Below are 24,188 nucleotides of genomic sequence, written 5' to 3'. Positions count from 1 at the left end.
CTCGTTTCTAACTTCGTTACCGTTCTTCAACTTCCAATTTTTAAAAGTTCACCAGAATGGATTTGAAATTTTGAATTTAAAATATGCAACCTTCCGGCGGTCAAGTTTCTTTTATTTAAATTTCGGCGGGGATTAGGTATGCGCAACATACGGTAATATAATAATACTTTATTCTTTCTACAGAAGTCTACGTAAAACTACAGTTTAATCACAATTTATCGTAATTGAATTTATTTAGGTACAGGATTCTTTAATGGATTACAATGTAATCCATAGAACTATATGATTATATTAATTTGTAAATTTTCGAGTGGTCGCGTTAAGTTAAATAGAATCAACACGAATCTTAGCATTCGAACGCAACTTCACTATACAGTATTCAGTTTCTTTTTTCTGTTTTTATAAACGACGATCTATAAAAGTTTTAGAACATTCTTCAGCTTTTTCGCTTATTTTTAATGTTAATTACTGTATAATGCACGATATACATTGTCGTCGACGTAAGATTTGTGTTAGAGACTTTATGTACATATACATACAGAAGATATTCAAATTGGGAGCACAACTACTGTTATCATGCCATCATTACACAGTAGTTATAATTTATTATGATGAACACCACATTTACGAAGGTTCGTTAATCTTAGTTAACACTATCACACTAACATGCGGTTCACAAGAAGTGTCGGGTCGATCATTCGAATGACTTCATGTAGAAAAACCGAGGATGATAACATCAAACAATAATTGTCCTCACCAAAAAGAAGGGTAACCTTAGGACGCTACTGATCAGCGGCCAAAAAGTTGCATTCTCACAGTTTATTTTTACAGGATATACTGCGTGTGATCATTGGTATTTCTAATTACATATATAAATATCATTATACCATTTACACAAACTGAGGTATATGGTAACCTTGCGGATCGACTCTATCAATATTGCCGTCGCGGCATACACGAATTCAAAATTGGGGGAATAAAAATAAATAATTCGTACAATCGGTATATATACGCCTTCGAATTCTCTATTCTATGGTCGATTAAATTTTGATAATTCTCATCGTTCCTCGTCTCCATTGTTCCTCCATGTGTTCTCTGTCGTTTCGAATTTTTTTGCTGCAGCAGCTAAGGGATCGGTTGGTTGCGCCACCCGAGGCGCGGGAGATTTGAAATCAGTTTCTCGTGTTCCTCTCGGTTCACCAATCGTCGTGGAATCTTAGGCCGAAAATTCGCTCGTTGCTGCAGCAAGGAACGCGTCAATCTTTCGACGCAGTCGGCGGCGATTCGCGGCTATTGTCGCTGGTAAAGCTCGATAAACCGAGGCCACCAGTTTCATGACTCGAAGAACTTGTTGGCGAGTTGCTGTTACTCCTTGCTCCGCCTAGTTGCGTCACCGTCGAGCTCTCGTTCGGTATCAGACCCTCCTTCATCCTCTTCTTCTGCTTCATCCGCCTGTTCTGAAACCAAATCTTCACCTGCGTCTCGTTCAGCTGCAGCGCGGACGCGATTTCGATGCGTCTTGCTCTGGTCAGGTACTTGTTGAAGTGGAACTCTTTCTCGAGCTCCGTGAGCTGCTTGTTCGTGAAATTGGTCCGACCGGTGTTATTGAAACCGCCTGCTATACCGGCTAAAGGACCGCCGGTAAGGCAGTTCACCGGACCGTTTGCTGGGCTGGTGTAGGTAGATGCACTTCCGGCCCCGATCGTGCTGCCACCGAAGTCCGCCAAACTTGGGTTCGGTTTTGCCACTGCAACAAATTAAAATTGGTTCGTTAATTCCATTACAAAAATAATGAATTAATCGATAAATTTCTCGGATTACAGATCTCCTCATTAACTGGAGCAGCTATCGTGTAATTAAGGACGACTTGCGTACTTAGCAAATTGTTATCGCCAGTCAGCAGAATTTTAATGTTAAATTGATTATAACACGTGCTTGTTAATTCTGACTGCACTAAACGACTGATCTGGGGATTTCCCGTGTCACATTTCTTTTTATTAACCTAAGCAGCCTGTAATTACGAGCAATTGATGCGATCAGCAATTTGTTATCACTTCTACAGATTTTTACTAAACGGAGTTCTCTTCTGCGTGAAAGATTTGCATACGCCATAAACGCGTAATGATCTTGTTATTACGGACAGCTTCGCAGTTACAATTACTATGATTATGAAACGGCATTAGCATAATTGTGCAACATGTAAGAAAATATTTAGGGCTGTCCTGTATCATTTCCTGCAATTCATACACGGTCTGATTGCAGAGCATCTGTTAATTCTCTCGTTACACAGCGAAATCCTCTAATTAGAGCTTCGAAGGACGACCAGTTCGATCGTCCAAGGGATACACGTTCGCGTCCCCTGTCGCTTGCGATCCCGGTTCTTCCGTTAATTCTCGTGGTACGTGTCCAACGTGTCCACAGCGGAGGTTAAAGGCAATATCCGTCGTATTAGGACGAAGTTTAATCCTTCGGCCCGCAGCCGTTTATTGTCCAACACAGCTGGTCAGTGCTCGGAGGAGCGAACCTGTCCCGGACCGATAGGGTTGAGCCCTAAATCTGGATCAAATTGCATCAGCTGTTGTCGAATGTCAAGGCCAGTTGCGTCGTTTTACTTATCGATCTTCCGCGTTGGTCATTCCGCACACTTTGTCTAATTCGGTTCTGGTCTCATCGCGCAGAGCCCATTTTGACCTTTGCTACCGAAATGGACGCTGCCCAAAATAAGACCGATCAATCGTAAATCTAACCAATTCCTGATTTCTGTTGCAAAAATTTTGCCGTTTCGGGGCAAATCATATTTTCCCGGACTACGAGATAGTCAATAGTTTTATTTCGTACGCGACATCGTGCGAAGCTCGAAGACGGTACAACAAAGGGAGGGGAGGCGAGTGCGATGCGCTCTTCTGAAAAAGAAGTGACGTCGTTTACGCATTATGGAAATTAGATTGTTATTTAGTCCTCCGGTATGTGGAAGTCAATTTGCTTAATGGCGGAGGGTGGACGAAACCGTCGAGCCACCGCCTTAGTGCCACATCTTCTTTTTCACCGATATGTTTGCCTGTATCGTCTCGCAAGGTAGATCATTTTTCTTCATATTTCAATCGGTCGTTTCCAGCTCGTTTGCCAAAAAGGAGTAGAAGAAAAGAAATACGGCATGTTGCTCGACGGATTTTCCCGAATTATCCAGAAACATCAGTCACTTAAATACCGGATCCGGAACTTGGTCCGGCGGCCATTAAGCCCGCACATCTTCGAGCCGGAATAATCAAGTTGGACAAGTTCTATTAGCCGCGGCCGGCGTGATACGGTGAAATGTTTCTCGTTTTCGCGACTCATTCATCAATTTAGCGCCTTAACAGGAGGACAGAGCGCGCGCAGTCTGATTTTCTATGGTACAGTTGGACTTCACCAGCGAAGTTCCGCTGGAAATGCGTCCGTTGGAACGGGGAAAAAAATTGGATTTATCAAGGTTTCTGAAAGCTGAGCCGGACCTTTTGCAATAATCGAACCATGTATCGCCGGAATTTGTGCTAGCATTGGGAATAATGTGAACGAATTTCCCGCACGGAAATGGAAGCGTTCTTTTCATCGGCCAGAAACGGTTCTGTAATTTACAAACTAGATGTGGAGGTCGTGTAATCCGCATTACTGTCTTGCCACTGAATAATCGATAAAACTCGCGCGGCACACGTCGTGCACGGTTCGCTCGCGATATAATCAGCCACGTCCGATTCCATTTCTGAAAAGACAAATCTCGAACGGCGGCCGATCGGGGAAACGCTTACCCGAGCGGAATCGGCAAATCACTTTCGATTAAACGGTGCACCGGTTGTACCGTAATTAGAGTTTCCTCCTCGAAGAATATTCATAACAGTAATTAAAACTGCTTTGCGTCGTTTAACCGACTGTTCTGTTTGCTTGAGCGATGCATTCTCTGAACCGGCACAATTTCTTTGGACATTGAACTTGTGAAATCAGATGTATACGATAATTAGACTGAAAAATATAAGTTGACTGCGTCTCAATTAGAACGACAGACGTCGTTCAGTAACTTCTCTGTTTTCTTAGTTCAACTTGTTTGCTATTCTTAATTTCGTTACGCGAACGCATGAAATCTGCGGTCTGGCGATGATTACATGTACAGCTAAAAAGACCTGTATGGAAATCGAGGAAAGAGTAATCTCGTTAGAGCTTAAATTTAAAGGTCGCGTAACAAGAAAAGAACGATACTCTTGAATTATCTGATAGGTCGAGACGATATTGATCGCGTCCGAACAATGAATTGTTCCCGTGACGATGTTAATGTATATTTTTTTGTTTTCGCGCGGAGATTGCCTTTTTAAACCTGCTCGTTCTCGACAAAGAAAGCAGGCAAGATAATTTCTTTGAACGGCAATCTTATCTCGATGCGACGATAAGAGGTTCGATCGCGAACACGAGTCTGCACGGAGACGGAGTGAAAGTCCTGGAGGCCGGAAATTATTTGTCCTGGAAGCAAATGAGAACAGGACGACGCGTCACGGGAGAGGGTAAGAGGCGACAGAATAAGGAATAGACAGATTAGGAAGGGTTAAAGACCGAGATAGCGTGGAATTAAGGGGGTCGTTGAAGATGTTAATTATTTTTCCCGGGATGAAACCCGGAGAACTTGATAAACAGATTAACTTCTTCGGCAACTTTGCTACATTGTCAAATCGGTCAAAATAAAAGTCCTGAAGTGCTTTTTATATCTTCAAATACCACAAATGTTATGATAAACATTTCCCTGAATTGTATCTTTTCTTGAGAAGCAGATTGACTTCTATAATTTCTCTCTACATTGTCAGACCAGTCAATATAAAAAACCCAGAGTGCGTCTCATTTCTTCAAACACCAGAAATATCATTATAAAAAGTTCTCTAAACAGTGTCTTTTCTTGAGAAGCAGATGGACTCCTACAATTTTGCTACTTTGTCAGACCAGTTCGACTAAAAAACCCATAATGCTATCTATGTATTCTTCCCAGGAAAAGTCAAGGTCAACATTTTTCCAGACCGTGCCTACACCACCAATGTAAAATTATACCACGAAATATGCGATCCCGATCGGTTTCCCGTCGCTAGCGAATTTCTTTAAGGACATTGCAGCAGCGTATCGCAAAGTTTCAAACGGTCGCGACAGAACGTCTGGCCGGTCAGCCGACATTATCGGCGTCCACCGAAAAAGTAATTAAAAGCGAAATGTCCGGAGTCGCCCGACTCAACGCGAATCGACCAAGTGCACTTAAGCTCACCGCCAAACATGAATGTAATTCTCGCACACATTGTCGCGCGCCGGTGGTTGCAAACGAGAGGGTGTACGGAACCGTGTGGGCGTGCGTACTGCCCGCGTTAACACAACTAACACCTAACCTGGGCTTCGAGGCATGCATGCCAGACCGGGCTCGTTCAAAGGGCCCTGATTAAATCTCACCTGGCTTAATATTATTATTTTACGCGGCGCCTGCCGGCGAGAACCGGCGGAGGGAGAAGGAAATTGGAAACAGTGGGAAAAAGTAGATAATGCCGGTGGATAATGGCGAGAGTAGCCACTTCAACGATTTTGGAGCTTCTGTGATCTGTTCTTAAACGGGAACTGAAATCATTTTTCGAATCATACTTGGCTAGCAGGATTTCAGGGTAAATTCGGGGGATGAACTTTGGCAATTTAAAAAGATATAGTTTCTTCGGTAAATTGTAGAATGATATTAATTATCCGGGAGGATTTTTCCAACTTTTCTCGAAAAAAGTTCTTTCTCCAGCCCAGATTTGCATAAATTCGTTTCCTTTTCGTTGACCGATGCTGCAGCCAGCGAACGGCCCTCGGTACTCGCAACGCTGTCCACAATGTATTCCGCGCGGAGATTACAGGTTCTACCAGAAGCAATTTGTTGTTTCGTTTTCTAGATTTTTCTAGAGCCGCGACCGCACGGAGATCTTCCTCTGTATTCCTCTCGCTCCACGGCGACGACGATCGCGTCGAGCGAGGATCTGTCGAGGAAGAAAACGAGCAGAGAGACGGAATCGGAGGAGGGTCGAAAACAGAAGAGGAGAGATGAATCGAGATCGAGGCGTATGAAAACATTAAGGCTCGCCTGGCGAAGAGATAGAGTTCCTGCTCTCGATCCGGTTCTCGCGGGACGCGCTTATTAAACGCAGAGCTCTAATTTATGCGCTCGCTCAAAAATACCGGCGCTGCGCTGAAGAGTCGGCTTCGAGGAGATTTTCCTGGGGGATCTGTTCTGGTTCTACGAAATTCTCCCGGAGAAATCTGTTCTATTTCTACGGAACTTTCCTGGGAAATCTGTTCTATTTCGACGGAACTCTCCCCTTGGACATGTTTTCTACGAATAGCTGAAGAATAATGGTAAAGTAACAGTTATCTTGTCTCTTTTAATGAAGAGTGAATATTGTCTTCACTTTTTAAAATTGTTCTCGCTTCTTTTACCATTTGGATAGCAGAGTAGAATTAGAGAATATGTTGAAGAAAATATGATGAAAAAATTAGGAATTATCTTAAGCACATAGCACTAGTTATACTTTTCTCAAAAAAGGTGCGTTGCTCGATCGTTAATTAATAGACTGCGGATTTTATGCAGTTATGAAAAAAATGAATAAATCAAATGCAAGATAGTAAAAACATTTATGAAGTTTAAAGATATTATATCACTGTCAACTCGGTAGAATGATTAAGAAAAGAAATAAATGGAGACAATTTGTATTTTGTATAAAAATCCTCAGTCTATTAAATAATATTGTTCTTTCTGTTTGAATATTGCATATTGCAATACAAATATTGTTTTAAGAAGTTCAATTCACTCATTTACTTTATGTATTTTGATATTATGAATTTTTAATAAGCTTTATTATATGTATTTGCCTCGAGCTGGTCTGGGGAATGTATTGGAATTTTTTGGGAGATCGTAGACTGATTAGGTGCACTGGCGGTTTGATAGTGGCTTCTTCGGTTCCCCGATAAAATCGCACGCTCGAGAGAAACTAATCCGTTGATCACACGGGATCATCTGCCCCTTATGCGCTAACGACTCCCTTTTAGACGAGCATTACGCAATTCAAATATTATTCAAAGGCTAAAAGCCATGGGGCGACTGCGCAGATGACGCAAGGAGAGGGGGTGAATGTGTTTGCGGGGGTGGCAAGGAAGTCCCCCGGTATAATGTTACCGGGAAAAGGTCGCCGATAGGGGTACCATTTTCATTCAGCTTCCAATCGCACACATTCCTGAAAATTTTCATTTCCAAAACATGTCTTTACTATTTCTTTCACGGCGATGAACCTCCTCGTATTATTTCATTGGAAATTCCGTCCTCGGAATTACCAGTCCAATGGCTTTGAACTGATCGAGCAAGCGTAATTTATAGAAAATATTATCAGAACATTTACAACGATATTTAATTGTACCATTACAGCCTCGCGACGCTAATGTTGTCATCGCTTCGTGGAAAGTTGCAGTGCTACCTCGCCAGGACACCTTTCAGCGGAAAAAAATGTCGACCGTCCAGGATCCAGCTGTATTTGAAGGTATCTGATTTCCACATCCGATTACACGCTACGACGCCGACCGATCTAGCTCCTTCTCGCCGTTAAATATTTGTGTCGCGAGCGTGGACCGTGGTGTTTTTATCGTAGCAACAAGAGGGAACCCTAAAAAATCGTGTTTTATTAGAAACGTACGGGGCTAGTGTCACAGTTCGGACAGCCGTTGATAGAATTCTAGATCTTGATCGAGAAATTCGCGAGAGATATGCTCGATTCACGAAACCTGGCAGAGTATGACAGAATTTCTGGACCGTTTTAATCGTCGAAATCGACTAAGAAAACCAGGCATGACAAATGCTTCCAGCTTCGCGTAGAATCGAGTTTACACGATCGAATCGACGACGATTTAAAGCAACGTTTAGCATCGGAAGCAGTAAAGCTCGACGAAAAGTTTGACGAAACAATATGCATAAAACGAACTCGGTGGGAAGCTCGCAGCGTCTACAAGGTAAGCCTAAAGTACAGGCCTGCGTTGTTTATGCCCAGCCGGGGGTAATAATGTTGTCGATTTATCGGCTTTAATCATCGACAATTTCTCTACCCTCTGACGCCTACCGTGAACGATAACGACCCTATAAACAGTCGGGGCTGGCGACTTTTTCCGTGGTCCGGGAAGCGATTCGCGGGTCCAGGAATCCGCGACGGCCGTAGCACGCGCGGACGATATTCAAATGATTAAACGTACGAGCCGAGCGCGAGCGGAAGCGTTTTCCACGGGCTAACAAGCCCCCGGTGAACGGTAATAAGGAATATCGGGACGTTTAACGAGCCTCGTAAAACCGTTATTGTTACTCGAACGGCATCAATAGCGCTATCGTGTTTTACTGTTACTTACGTTCGTCGTAATAAAGTTTCGCCGGCTCGTACGCGCTCGTCCCTCGCGGAAACGCTCCCCGTCCGCCGGTAAATTGCGATACGCCTAACGAACGAGAATCGAACCTGTTTCGCCACGAGTGAGCACGATTTTCGCTGTGCTCGGCAAAGCGAACGCTTTTGAAATACTGTTTCGGCGCCGCGGACGCGCTAATAGGCCGTTCGCTCTCTTCCATCGCTGGAAATAAGGGCTGCGACTAATTAGTCGGACTGCACCTGCGTGGATGCGTTAATATGTCTTCGAGGAAGATGTCCGGTTGATTGGCGCTTCGAGAGATTAAATTTGTTTGCAACGCCCTTTTTTGTCTGCTGTACACCGGTATTGCCGGTTACCGTGGGATGCAACAATCCCCGTGTCTTTGGTTTGTTTTCGAGCATAACTAACTTCATGTTTCTCGAATAAGACGTATTGACCCCCTTGACGTACCATTCTCTTCGCAGTTACTGCGATTAGAAATTTTTCAATAATTTCTTAGAAGGGAAAGAAAACCGATGCTTGTTGCATGCCTAAATTTTCTTGAATTCTTAAATATTGATGACAACAGATCAGAATTATTATTCCAATTTTCAAGGACAGAATAACGTCTATACTCGATAAGTTGTTACTAGAAATTTTAATGACGTGTTTAACTCGTCGAAGTATGGCAAGGGGTTAGATCGTTTTATTCGGAAATAAACGAGATGAAAGAATTACTTTGAAATTACGTCTGATTTGTGAATGTCCCCCCGTTCGGCAAGGGAGAAAAATATTCGCTCGAGGTAGTATTTCGATCATTGCGAAAGGAGAAGTTACGCGTGAAATATTGGGCACGAATTATTGGCCCAATTTCTTTCTGTGCCACCCCTGGTAGGGCGCGACATTAACTATGTAGATTTCGGTCGCGAGATAGCTGCTATCCTGAGTCAGTGTCAGAGTTTGACAAAACAGATTCCTATCTCATTCGCCGTGAACAATAATAGAAAAATTGATCGACGAAATTCCTCCCAATGTCCGATGTTTCGCACGCTTTGTCCCCTGTCTATCCTGCAAATTCAATGAAAAACCAACATTGTACATCGCGGGGCTGCGTGCAGACCAGCGGGGATCCACGGAGTCGGTGTTCGAGAACGTGTAAAAGGCAGCGTGCGTGCCGTGGCAGCACTAGAAGCGTTTCCCGCTGAAATTAGGCATAGCACGCTTTGCATTCGGCTTGTCGATAAACCTTCGTTCTCGCGAGTTCGCCCCCGCCGATTCCTCCTTCTTTCTTTTCTCACCAATTCTATCTACCCCCGTCGCACGAGAGATTTCGCAGGGCGGGAAAACTGCCCGCGGAAAATCACGATTCCCGAGCGTAAAAAAACGGCTCGCCGATAACGTACGGCGCGCCGTAATCGCGTAACCTTCGTTTCGATTTCACTTTTTTTTCTTCCTTCCGCCAGAGAATTGCTCTCCCCGAGTGAGGTTGAAATTTGAATTTCTAGCTATGATAAACGTACGTGCCGAACGATTGCGTGCAGTCAACTTTATTTATGGCCCCGAGGTCACTCGATTTGGCGTATTAAGAATTTCATTTTTATTGGCCTCGAATCGACCAGCCGTATTTGCCACGTTCACCTGCGCTCCTTTTATTTTTAGCGGGTCAATCCGACGGTCCGCTGCTTTCGCAGAAGTACGTAGACCTCTGAATCGCGGGAGTATAATCTATTTGTGGCGCGAACACAGTGCTAAATGTCAATGCCAAAACCGCTCGAGGATTGTGCAAACATTGCTCGTGGAACCACGGGGGAACAAGATGGGAACCACGGAGTACACGTGACACAATGCAAATACCAGGAGCAATTGACCGAGTCTGCGAGGCAGTATCCCGTAGATCCGTCGGTTAGGGACCGATCATGGATTCATCATGGATTCGGCTGCTAAATGATCTACGAAATTGTCCAGAAGCGACTCAATCGAGCCGCGACCGATTCAGCAGTCGCTAATTCGTCGATTAAAGGATCCACAAAATTGTGCAGAAGCGATTCGGCCAAGGTCCGACCAATTCATCCGTTGCTAATCATGGATCGGCTGAAGGATCCACAAAACTGGCGATCGAAGCAATCTAAAGGAAAATCCTCGACGAAAGGAACGAGCTTCCAAGTAGCCTGGAAGCGATTGGTAAGTACCTCTATCTCAAGGTTCAACAAACGGCGACGGGTTGTCGGTCAAGAACCACGTCCGCCGAGTTTAGCCGGGGTCCGATGCGAAGGATGATCGAGCGGGGACACTTTCGGCCCTGTTTTCGGTGAAATTGGCGTGCGCCGGGCGACGACCAGTATCGGCTTTTTTCCCGCGAGGCGATATATCGTCGGCTGGAGTGCCGCGGAAATGAAAATCACCGTGAGCGAGACACGTGGACAGGGTCGGTGATTGTCGGAGCAGTTGGGGGTGGATCGGGGGTTGCAGGTCGCGCGCGCTGGCTAGCGAGTAAAGCGAACGGCTAGTAGCCGGCGAGCCCGCAGCGAGGGGGCAGAGCAACTAGCCAGGGGAGAGTCAGTTACTTAGGGTTGTTGCGGGAGTTGCGGGATCCGGGGTTCGCCGGGTTCGGCGGGTGGCAGCCCGGGTGGAAACACGCGAACGATCCTCTGATCCCCTCGCGAGATATCGGCCACTCACTCACGCGTCCGCCGACGGCCCTAGCCCGAGCCGCAACACGCTGCCTCGTCCAGCTCTGCCTGCCTTTGCCTTGCTTTGCCTTGCCTCGCCTCGCTTTGCCTTGCCTTTCCTTGCTTTGCCTGCCTGCCTGCCTGCCTGCCTGACGGCTTGGCTGGTCAGTTGCTCCGTTCTACCTACGCTCGCAAAACCGACCGACCTACCTCTTTCTCGCGCTCCTTCGCTCGCTTTATTTTCACTCCTCGATTCTTCTTTTTCTGGCTCCGCGCCTCACGCTCATTTTCACTACGCTTTTTGCCTGCCTCTTTCTAGATTCTAGGCCTCCGGTCGGGCTTGCGCGATTCCCCTCCTGGAATCTCTGCTGCCACCCTGATTACCCTCCTACGCGAATTCCTGCTTTGGGAAATCGATCTTTCGAGTTTCGGCACTTTCCCGCTATCCCTTGACTGTCCTCTTCGAATGACGGAAGTTTACGATTTTTTCTGATACATTTTATTGTTAATTCCGGTCTCAGGGCCAAGGGATAGACTCGGTTTACAATTTTCAAATTATTAACGCAGCCTTCCATTATTCACGCACGTACAACTTTATTCTATCCTTATTATTTCATCTTTTTCCTATTTTTCTCACTTTGTTTAATTTGTACTCCATTTTTTCTAATTTGTTCACTATTTTCTTGCATTTCTTGCGGTGTACAGTGAATTCTCTCTAATTGACGCTTAGATTGTACACGAAAATGGACAATTTAGGAGTATAAGGAACGATTATTTGAGCTTTGCAGCTCGTGTCTATAGTTAGTGACAATCGGTAATTATAAAATAATATAACTATAGAATAATAATAGCTAACTATATAATAACATAATAATATAACTATATAATAATACAATTACAGAACTATAGAATAATAATAACTAACTATAGAATAATCGCGTCTCCTATTCCCAAATTGTTGTTAACTCTTCTAGAGTAGAATTTCCATTTTCTAGGATACTATCCTTTAACAGATGCTTCAAAGTACCTCCACTGTTATTACATATTTCTACGCTTCCGATTCTCTAAACAATATCTGTTTTACTTTTGTTTATAAGTAGATTTTGGTGATTGGACACACGTCAGGACCAGGGAACAGCGAAGATAAAAGGAAATTTGAACAATACTTCTACATTATTTTTACCTTATCAACACTATTAAAAGAAGCAACACAATTTTATCTAAATCCTGTTTTATATACAATCGACGAGGAAAATGTTTATTTTGCATAAAGATCTGATCGTAACCGTTATAGAAAACGAAATGAAATTACTGTACAATAGGAAAATAGTGGTTATATAACTCTGTATTTACAGGTAAATTTTTCGATCTTCTTATCTTAACTTAAGACACTTTTCGGGGTAATTACTTCAAATAACGATCAAGACTAGTGTTTTTTGGTCTAATCAAAAGGCTGCAACAATTAACCGAAGATAACCAGCACTATTTGATTAGACTGTGCTTTGAGCTCTTTTCACCCCTCTGCAGGATTTCCCCTAATTTCTAACTTGATCTGGGGATTGATCAAGAGTTGATCTTCTGCGGCTCGCAGCAACGTTATACGATCTCGACGAAGCTTTCAGAATGCACACGAGCGGATCCACAAAAAACTGTGAAGAGCGTCCTCTTCCATTTCCCTTCTTTTTCAATTTTCCTTCACACCTGTCCACTAAACTCATCCTCTTGACGACTCAGAAAAGTCCAAGTTACACAAGAATCTGCTTCAAAAAGCGTCCGATCGTTTCGTCGTTGTGGTTCGACCACCGCGTTTTGCTCAAACAAAGTTTTTCAGAGCGAAAGATACGGTTCCACTCCAGTTTTCGCTGTTCAGCGACGATCGTCCGACGAATTCCGATCCCATGGAACAGAACCACGGAAAGAATCGTCGGAATTGATATGGTCGATTGGCGAGTCCGCCGTCGCGGATACGTGACGCGACGTCGTAAAGCGGCCTTACACGGCCGAATATAAAACGAAACGAAACGAAACGTTCGCGGACGTGGCGGCAGAGAGCGTGCAATCAGGACGGCCGGTTGCTCTATTCATAAGTAACGCGAAATATGCCGTAAAACCGGCGAAACGGCGCAAACACGGCCGCCGGGGACCCTCGGTGCCCTGGCATAATTCGTCATAACTGGTCTCGTATGCGCGTTCGCGTTCGCGTGCGCCTTAATTTACGCTAAACGGACTTTATTACCGGCCCCGACCGTTTATTGAATGTATGGAGACGTTGTTAATCAATTTCACGAGCGTTGAATGATGTTTGACTGGATTGTGACTGTATCTTGACGCGGCCGTTGCTGTAAATCAAGTTTAACGACCGTCTTGGACGCGATTCCGATGGTTCCTGGCGATGTTTTACGAACGCGTCGCCGCTGAAGATGTTAATGCTGTTCCTGACATCGAACGAGATGCTTTGCTAGTCGTGTTACAACGTTTTCCGACGATCGTCGAAATGCCACGTCGATCGTGCACCGCTGACACGAATTTTTAACTAGGTTTCGAAATTCATTATTACGTTCATTACCGCAATATATTGAGCAAACTGAACGTTACTAGGGTTATTAGAATGTAAAATGGTTAAAACGATGTTGCCTGCAGTAAAATTTAACTTGTCAGTTTCGGTTTCATTAATTAAATGATAAGTACAGCAGCGAAAATGAAATTGTTAAAAATCGGATATATTTACGAAAACGGTGTTAGCAATGGATTCGATCATTTTTGAATATGTTGCTGACTATGCGCATCTCCGTTCACTCTCATCTAGTATTCATCATCGTCCTAATTCTAACTAATTCCTGATTAAACCCTCGCACTATGATTTCTTTCACAGATCAATTGCATTCGTCGAATGTCGACCTTTACCTTAATGTTAGAATACTGATAACGAAAGGATAAAGTTTCATTTAATTTTCAGGGCAAAGGGTTGATAAAAATTATTCCAAGTGAAAAACTTACAGAAGCAGGAGGTGGCGCGCTCTTCTTTTCGCAAATAAAATCGAATGACCAAGAAAACTGTTAGAATGTTCACTAATATTTATATTGACGAGAGGCACTTGCGGGCCACCAAGCCCTTCAAAGGTACAATGGCTAAATAAAGGGGCTAATCTATCATCGATCAACCCAGCAAGGTCATTTTTCCAATTACTTCGCTTTTTCGTCGGCGAAGTGGTAATAAAAAAAGGTGTATACAGATTTCCGAAGCGACAAGAGGGCGTTTTTCCCGCGAAGCCTAACTGAATGCCTGGAATTACTATTGCGACGGGGTAAGGCCAGTAAGGGTTGCTTGTTTGTTCCGCCCTTTTTTCCTGCCGTTGTATCGGCAATCCCGCTATTGATTATATAGAGAAGAAATCGAGTCTGGTATGATAAATCGGGAGGGCTGACAGCGTCGCGACTACACCCCCCTTTCACCCCTACCCGCCCCTATTTTTCTCTCTTTCTCTCTCTTTCTCCGGTTCTGTCGCGAAGGGTGGTCCGACCGTCCCCATAGAGACCCTTCGCTCTTCTCTCCCTCTGGACCCCATGGAACACATTATGGAGGCACCAAGGGAAAAAGCACGGCTATTGTGAAATCCCGGCCAACCAAAAAACCTAACCAACCAAAATCTACCGAAATCGACCCTCTTCGCCGCCCCGCCCATCTTGTTATTTCGATTCAATCCCACTGCGCAGCTCTCCTCTCTTTCTCGCTCGCTCGCTCTCTCTCTCTCTCTCTCTCTCTCTCTCTCTCTCTCTCTCTCTCTCTGACGTCACTGAATTCATGGCGATTTTTCCAATGGTTCGCATTGGATGTGGTATTTCGACCACTTCAGATCAGAGTAACAAGTAACACTGAAATTTTAACACTATGCCTACAAAGCCGATCAAATTAATCGGTTTCACATTTGTGTGTTTTAAAGTTTCCGAAATTATAAAGACTCCTTTAAAGCATAGATTATAATAAAAATGACGACTTGTCTAAATAAATAGTATTTGCATTGTTATAAAGCAGCACACGTTAGTTATTTTTAAGGCTTGGTAAGTTTAGTGTTAGGACACGAGACACTGGATTTTAACGTAAAATTTACGTTTCGATTTTTCTATTAGATCATTGTCGTTTTTGTCTTCGTTATTGTTATTTTAAATGCTTTGTATTATTATACCTAGCTTGCTTAAAGACCAATGTAGCTCTACGTTCAACCCTTTTCTTCTTTTATCGTCAGCCGCCAAAGATTATTTATGCACTCATCTACGACTACACTGTGTCGATTAACACTTTGCCTCACTCGTACGTTGGAGTCGAAATTATTTGCTCAGATTTCATAGTCAGTTTTTACATTAATCTCATTTTTCATTTCTCATTTATTTAGAGTTTTGTGTGAGCATGAATTCTACGGAATAATACATGTAATATTTTTATAAGCTAAGTTCAACCATATTCAAAAGATTGGAACTTCCTTAAAAATAATCTTAAAAATAGCGTTTAAATATTAAGAACTCGTTGGGAAAATTGTATCGAGGCAAATGGGTCACGATTTTGATTGAATGAACATCTTTCAAAAAATGATATCGAGTTTTTACTTTTACTTTTAATACAAACGTCCAGATTTCGTGAGCACAACGGTTCAAAAAATTGGCGAACGAGAACAGGAATGGTCCGGAGGGTTAAAATGAAGGTGTCAATAGCTAAGTTACCCGCGCGACTATATTCGAGAACGAAAGTATCCAGTGGCGGCCTGAAAGTGAGAAGAGTGTTCCCCCAGCTCTCTCGGTGGTAATTTGCCTAACAGCAACGGGGCTCGAGGCAATCGCCGGGTTCCGAGAGTGGCTCGAAAGCCTAGCCCGTTGAATGAAGCTTGTCAGGATTACCAGCGTTTCACTTAATAGCTCATTATAATCAAATTAATAACACCAGTCGAGACGTAACGGAGGGTGACGCTTATTACATCGGGACATGCGAACGGAACTGTACCGCCAACGCCGATCAACCCCTTCCCGTAATCCTCCGCGACATCCGTGTTTTTTCTTTTCATTCGCGTGCAGAAAATGTCGCGAATTCCAAACACACGAAACGGTAATTGAAATTCTTCATTTCCCGTTAAAGCAACGCCGTTTCGACGACGTTTCTTGGTAGTAGGGGATGAAATCGGTGATTTTATGCATTTGTAGGTGTAACTAAAATGTCGAATACAACGGGGTAAATGAAAGAAACGATATTTAACAATGCTGTTCGATCATTTTCAACTGATTAAACATGTTAAGAGTTAATATTTGTTCAACTCCTGACTGTCGGGAATTTTTACAGAATTTTAGTGAACTTTCATTTTGCATAAAAATCCGCACTGTTTACCGATAACTTTAGTTTCGCTAAAAGTTAATGTCGAAGATATTTTCGTATATCATTTGATCACGTAAATAAAGAACGATCAGATGTTCGTTTTTCCTATTGTTAAAGTCTTTGATGTATAATCTAGTTCGAGTTACATCTTGCAACTTATTGGACGATTTCAAAGACTTATTCAACGTTTTATAATGTTTCTCGGTCTAGTTTTTCCGTCTTTCGAAACTACCGAATCAATTTTCTACAAAATTCGGCTCGCATCGATGCGATAAACCGATAAGCCAGGGGTTAATGATTAACGCCAACTATCATAATGACCGAAGAGCCAAAATTGACAGCGGTGGCCCGGCACTGTGAAAAATCTAGTAATCAGAATGAATCTGCGCGTGGAATGCATTACAGCATTTCCAGAAAATTAACGTAATTCCCGGTACGTCCATTTCCATCGACCTGCGGATTTACAAATGAATAATAAATGATATCTGTTCACCTGTGCCCGGATAACGTATCGCGTCCATCGTGTATGAATTAATCATTGAAAAATCTGCCTCGACAACATTCGCGTTTTATGTAAAACGGTCGTTAAGCTGGTGTAACGTTTCTGTTGGTGGGACGGTCGCGTGGAAAATGCCTTTATGTTCCCGATGACTGACTCGACCGCGGAAATCGCATCTAAATTAACGGATTTCGATCGACATCGACGCGATACCGGGCGTCGCGTCCTCTTGATTATTCATGAGGTTTTTTCAACGGTTCGACACAACTGGACTCGATCGCGATCATGTACACGTTCCTCTTCTGACGATCGGATTTGAACTGCTTTTTCTTTTTTTATATTTTGTTGACCGTGCTCGCGAGCGACTGCATACGCGTATGCTAATCGGCGCCGATCGCCAACTGCAAATGTGTAATTTCGAACGGGCGCGCGTCCCGGGAATTTTTCACTCGCCTAATCGCCGCCGCTTTTGTTAAGCGATCTCTAATCTAACGACGTTTTTATCCTGTCACCAACGGTTAGCGTTCCCTTTGACAATTATTAATCTGCTCCAGACGATTTCCAGTGACACAACTAGCGTTTCGTTTGCAGAAACGATGCGATATTTTATTGGCATTGTTAGCATTTTATTATTTCGCTGGTCCAATCGATTTTCCATCGGTGGTCCGATCAACGTCTGACGTTTAGAATCGCGCAGGATTTTATTAGGGATCGGATGGTCGACGTGCGTTGGATTTTAGACGTTAAATGGCCACAGAAGTTTCGAGTCCATCGCGTTTCGATTAAAGCTCAAAGGCGCGTTATCGGCTATCAGTACAATCTCCCGAAATAATCAGATAACTCGCGTGCAGAAATTTCGTTCCTAAGCTCGAATCTTATCGGGGCTTACCAATATCTTCGCGCAACTACCATTGATTCCGATCGGCTCGCGATAAATTCTGTTCGAACGTGCCAATATTCCTTCTTCGCGAGCCGATCTTCGTATTTGTAAACACTGTGACGGCCTTTAGTCGCGAAAAAATTGTTTGTTATTGCAATATCGTCGATTATTTACAATATCGAGACCCTCTGCGCGATACCGCGGGACTAATTAGTTCGAATTCTTTCGACTCAAGGTCCTCCACTTAATTCCTCTCTCGGTGGTCGATAAAATTTATGTCTTGACCCCGGCGACACCGTGCGCCATTTTGGAATTTCCGACCGTACAGAATAACATTCGGTGTGCCTAATAAAATTCTCCGAGCGATTTCTCAATCGCCGCAAATTCCTTTCCTATGTTAACGGGATCCTTTTCGCAAACCGCGACCGGTGAAATATGCAACAACAAATCCGGAACGACTTGTATTGCTTGTCAAACGTCGTGCACGATCAAATTGACATTGGAAAAAAATATTTCCCCAGCACGACACGTATCTAGTCGGTTAAATTTGCATCTACTATTCGCGATACATACCTTTATCTCGTTTCCCATGGAGAACACAACGATATCGCCGGATGAATTCATGCTTCTGGAATTTGAATCGCGCTTGAAAAGGAATTGACGTCGAGGAAAAAGAATATTCGTTCGCCGTTTACGGCCAGACACAATTATGATAGTATGACTCAAACACGAGGTGAATATAACTGGAAAAGCTTTTAATCCTGTTCCAAATGTAATGCCTGGAGAATTCTCGACAAAAGTTCTATTCGAATATTCACTTCGCGGCCAAGTTTTCGCCGCTAGATATTCCAGATAGCGTAGTTCTTTTTTTACAATTAAATACTTGTAGTATCATTTCTCCCTTTCCGTGTTCTATTTCACCGGCGAAACGGGGTTGTCCAGATAATCAAAGCGTTGCCTCCGGTATAGTGTAGCGTGCGATACCTTCGAGACAATTAACTTCCTTATTTTATTACCAAGGGAGTTCCCCTCCAAGCGAACTCGATATTTCTTCGTTATACTTCCAGTTTTTGGCACGGCGCGTTCCAACCTTCCACTATAAAAATGTGGAGCCTTCCTCTCTGACTCAATTAATTCAACTTTCAAACTTGGCATTCACATTCTGACGATTTAATCATTTCTTGAGAGATCGTAAATGATATTTTCATCTATTAAAATACACAAAATTAAGAGGTATACGAAAAAAATAAAGGTAAATAAAAATAGCGAATTAGCAATTAGACTTTAATCATCAAATTCTTTTACGAGACAGGATTTTTCTTAGATTAAAATTCGTTTGGCCGATAGTATTAGCATTATTAAAGCTTGCAAAATGGATGGTGGGTATGAGAATATTTAAACAGAAGCTCGAACACTAGCACAGCGAAGTTTAACATACCCAAGTAATAAAAATAGTAAATTAACGATCACAAAGCTACACAGTAAATTCTCCCGAATTTTCCTTCAGCTTGTAAACAAAAATGGAGAATCCGGGAAGAAGAGATACGATTATTCGAGCCTCACGGCTCATTTTTATAGTTGCCGATTATCAACAATTATAAAAACGAGGCGCAAGGTTCGAATAATCGTTAAAAAATCGTTAAAGGCTCTTCCCAAATTGTTTACAAGCTGATGGAAAATTAGGGAGAATTTTCTGCAGATCTTCATCTGCTGTATTTTTCTTAATCTCGCCCGATTTTTATCAATTGCAATTGTTCAAGCTGAAGTGCATAAACAGTTGTATAAATTGCACGTGATCCAAGATCTCCAAGATCTCACACAGATCACTCGATCCTGGCCGAGTTGAATTGTCAAAAAATAAATGCCCGCGAGCAGCGCCAAATGCGATCGCAGCTGGCGATTAAACGCATCCGAGCAGGCGCAAGATCCCCATCGAATTCCAATGGAATCTCCGATCCAAATTGAAATATTTCCGGAATGCCCATCCGAGTGAAGTAATCGAGTCGTTCGCGGGCAAAAGATAAGCAACGGCGAGCAGCGTTTGCGGCCCGGCTTGATTTATGGCCGCCCCCGTACGATATTCTCGTAAAACCCCGTGTATCTATCGTTACACTGGTTTCGTGTGCATAATCTTATCAGTCGCGTTTACGACTGTCACATAGGCGTAAATAGAAGCTAAACAACTCCCCTTCGAAATCAACTATAAACACTGATAAATGCGTAGATCCGGTTTATCTCGAATCCAAACATTCGAAAACTTCCCCGCTATCCTCTACAACCAAGCTTTCGCTACCTGAAGCTTGCGCGCTTCCCGTTTCCGCATCTTCTCGCTACCGTTCCCTGTTTGTCCCCGTTATCGTTGCGGTGTGCTTGCGATCTATTCGCAAATACCACCGATAAGGTCTAAGCAAATTTTCTTTGGGCAAATAGTTGGGGGAACCAGCGATAATTATAACAAATATCCATGCTGTCCCTGCAACTCGAGCGTTACGACTAGCCTTGAGTATTTGTTATGCAAAATAAAATTTGTCTGCGTTAATTGCAATATATTAGAGTTGCATAGACATTTATTTCTGTTCTCAATCATTTGACTGAGTTGAAAGTGATACAACAGTATTTTGAAGTTCTTTAACACTAGATTTAAGAAGCACAAAAAATAGCTGTTTTATATTAGTTTATAAAACTAACAGTAAGACATTTATTCTGATTTTTAGCAAGTGTTATTGTAACATTTGCCGTAAGTAACGTATAAATTGAATAAATAACTCGTAAATGTATCTTTACAATATGAATAATCGTGAATTAACAAATTAGTGACCCCCGTCATTTTGACGGGTTCCATAAATCTAGCGTAAAATGTATTTAACCGTTTTTTTTTCGAACAATCATGGCAAGATTGATGAAATCGAAAGAATTCTTCCTAATCAGGCGTCCGAGTGAAATTATAAACAGATGATGTCCATAGTCGCTATCCATAATCTCCAAGACCATTTATTTCTGGATTAGAATTGTAACGAAGCCGTTCGATCACCGCAAATAATCGCGAACACTCTAAATTCGCAATCGTTCGTAATCTCCGATCGATTCCATAGTTAGATAGAACTAGATATCGAATCAACGTCCGACTTCTCGCAAACCGTTCTCCGATGTTTCGATGAACTCCGATAATCGTTTTTTATCGGCGCGACGGTTACCGGCGCGCCAACTCGAACCATTGACTAATTTCGGGTTCGGAGTTCCATTTTCCGTTGAAATACTTTCTCAAATGTGCCTATTTTTGCCGTCGCGATTTTATCGGACGCGAGACAAGATGGCGAGGCGAGACGTTCTCGGCGGCGCGCGCGCGATTCCCGATCCGCAGGAAAACACGCGAGGAATTCGTGGACCGGAATTACGTGTCACGTTTTATTAATCTTGTTAACGAGTGCGCGTTTCGAGAGCGACCGGGTCGTCGGACCAACGGGTTCGTCGCGTTTCAATTGTCCGTCAATCTTAATTGAATTCACCACCCAAGTGAAAACCGCTGAACTTCGATTGGGGCCCCGTGGCTCGTGGAGATCAAGCAAAGTGTCCTCAACGAGAGACAATTGGATCGTATCGCGACTTAAACGCGGCGAATTGCCATTCCGAGAATTGCTGGCCGGCGCCCGTCGACTTCAGAAGTTTGTGGAAAACGAGGTACGTCACCTTGCTCCTTCTCTCGAAAATGAAGACTCGAGAAACTTGACGATCGGTAGAAACATATTCAAAGAAATTCGAAGACGTTTGGATCGATGATAGCTTTTTCAGTAGAAAGTACTCTGTAGAAGGAGGAGATTGGGATGACTAATTTTCTATATTAAAGAATAACCTAATCTTTGTAGTTATAGAATGTTGCTACAGACATTTGGAACTTGTTTACGTGGACATGATTCTGGTTTCCAATTCCTATTTTATCTTGGTCGAAGTAAAACAAGTAAAACAAGGTTTTCTTCAAGGCATTTTTTCTCTCCAGCTATCTTAAAAGACAGTTGTATCTATATCCTTAATTTCTACTCATCGTTAATCCTGGTAAAATGCTAAGAATTCTAAGAATAAGAAGTAAAATTCTAAGAATTCGTCCTCTAGACACAACTTCTGGACTGTCTAATACAAACATGTCTAGCCAAAGCAACACAAAACCAGCTAAAATCTATCGTTGATCCTCTCTGAATACATTCCACGAATTCGTCCTAGACACAATTTCTAGACCGATTAATTAAGTCGTCTCTAACTAAACAAAACACAAAAGAAGAAGACTTCATCTCAAACGCAATTTCTATCCAGCATTAATCTATCGACAATCCTCTTTGAATACATTCCAAGAACTCGTCTTAGACACAATTTCTAGACTCCTATTAAATGATCTCCGACCAAAAAGACACAAGACAGGAAGACCTCAAACACGATCTCTAGCCTAAGTAAAAGACTCCTGCTTCAAGGATCCCGATGCTGAACCGTTCCGTTTCTAGACACACTTCGCAGCCCGCCTAGGAGATTCACCATCGAGGCGACACAAAACGGGACCTATCCGGATAGTTTGTTATCGGCGAGAAAGGTACGCCCGTCGCAGGATCGAGATGAACTCGTCACCGGTTCCGTCGCGATCGGTTCACACGCGCGGGATCCGGGGCGTCCGATCGATCATTAATTCCCGGGAAGATAGGGATCGGCCGGGAGAACGTCCGCGTCTATGCCGTCTGGACTAGGCTGGACGATAAACAGAAGTTAACGAGCGGCTACCGGATCGCCCCCACGGCATGCTAATTTCACGGCAGTTGGCCCGGGAGCATCGAATACATCACGCAGAGGATCTACATACCGACGGGCTTGGGCACGTTCCTCTTGACCTGCATCCACTTGTAGGTGGGTACGTGGGGTTGTTGTTGTTGCTGCTGTTGAGGATGGTGGCCGTGAGGGTGTTGCTGATGATGGTGTCCGTGGCCGTGCTGGTGCGGGTGCTGCGGATGTCCCTGTTGCTGCAGCACGTGATAATTAGCCGGGTCGGGAGTCTCTTCTTTGTAATGCCCGGCAGGATGACCAGCGGTGTAATCGTTCTGCCGTATCTGCGTATGATAGTGTATGGAGTCTTCCGCGGGAGGCAGTTGGTGGAGATAGTTCGTGGTGCCGGCGATCTGATAGTCGGGCTCGGAATGGTGATGGTGGTGGTGGTGGTGATGACTAGAAGACTGATGGTGCAGCTCGTGCTCGTTCCTCGAGTGGCCGGCCACCATGGGGCTTTGGTGGATGCTGGTGGCCGAGGTCGCGTGGTGATGATGATGGTGGTGCTCGTCTCTATAGCCGGTGGCCTGCTGGACATGGTAGCTCTGCTCGTGGGAGCCGTTCTGCGGCTGGCCAGGGTAGGCGGTCGAGGAGGACGCGTAGTCCAGGTTCGTGTAGCTCAGCCCGTTCTCGGAGGAGATGATGGCGGTCGTGGTTCCATCCTCGTGCAGCACTCCCGTCGACGAGTAGAAACCCTGCGGAGGTGTCCCAGACTCCGCGGCGAGGAAACTCTCGGAGGACGAGGAGGAGTACGGGGACACCGCGGTCTGGGGGAAGTAATGAGCGGGCGCCAGCTCCGGCGAGGGCGGCACGGGCACGTGTCCGCCGACGGACACGGGCTGGTGATGATGATGACTCCCTTGGCCCGTGCACACGTAGTTCGGGTATGAGTCAGGCTTGCCGTAGGTTCCGTACATGCCCATGTCCATCATCATCATCCTCGTCGCGGTCAGGCGGATGCATCAAATTGGCCTCAGTTCGTGTCCTTCGCCACGTTACCAGACGATCGAACAACAGAAGATTCCTTGCAGAAGATCGTCGGTGAACATCGCCGAGTCACTTAGCCGAGATCGAGTCCAGTAGCAACACAGATATCACAGACGCACACTCCTGCCGATATATCCAATCGAGCTGTCTATTATAAATTGAGCAAAGTTCAAGAGGTGTGTAGTCACTTTCGCGCAGAGATAACCGTGTCTCATGGATCGGCGGGCATGGTGATGAGCGTTATCAAACGGAGCACGTTATCAATGGGGCTGGGAGAGTTCCGTGTAGCTGCCAGGTGGGTGTCGTTCCGCGGACGCAGGCGCCAGTTATCCCGAGGCACCTGAGCGTCGCGGCAGTGGTCGCGGGAGCGGAGCGTTTTACTCGCGAGGAGGATGATAGAGAGACCGTGATCGCGTCGATCCGATCGACGAGGGTCGCTGAAGTGGACTGGCTAGGTGTACTCGCTGCCAGAAGGCGGCACGGTCGACAGCCTGCACGCAGGTGAGAGAGCCGCAGGGGTCTGCCGTGCGTCCAGCTCTCGCGTCCTCCTCGCTCCCACGGCCCGTTCTCGTCTGCTCCTCGTCGGAC

At 44.3% G+C, this 24,188-nt stretch overlaps 1 protein-coding gene across 1 annotated transcript; it reads right to left on the bottom strand.

The window, feature by feature from the left end:
• Positions 1 to 148: 148 nt before the first annotated feature.
• On the bottom strand, positions 149 to 23,551 carry LOC117223967 (uncharacterized). The gene is made up of 2 exons (XM_033476582.2): positions 22,654 to 23,551; positions 149 to 1,747 (listed from the first exon to the last, which is right to left on the bottom strand). Exons 1-2 carry the CDS (start codon positions 23,549 to 23,551, stop codon positions 1,257 to 1,259), a joined length of 1,389 nt encoding a protein of 462 aa, XP_033332473.2. The 3' UTR covers positions 149 to 1,256.
• Between the last annotated feature and the right edge of the window lie 637 nt (positions 23,552 to 24,188).

Source organism: Megalopta genalis, chromosome 5 (genome assembly GCF_051020955.1).
Source record: "Megalopta genalis isolate 19385.01 chromosome 5, iyMegGena1_principal, whole genome shotgun sequence".
Taxonomy (NCBI): Eukaryota; Metazoa; Arthropoda; class Insecta; order Hymenoptera; family Halictidae; genus Megalopta; species Megalopta genalis.
The sequence above is the reverse complement of the archived record's forward strand: the minus strand, read 5'-3'. Positions and strand labels throughout refer to the sequence as shown.

Excerpts from the sequence above, each read along its gene's own strand:
- LOC117223967 (XM_033476582.2), bottom strand. The coding sequence starts at position 23,551 with ATGATGATGATGGACATGGGCATGTACGGAACCTACGGCAAGCCTGAC. Across the intron at positions 1,748-22,653 it reads GAACGTGCCCAAGCCCGTCG|TGGCAAAACCGAACCCAAGT; the intron begins GTATGTAGATCC and ends AATTTGTTGCAG.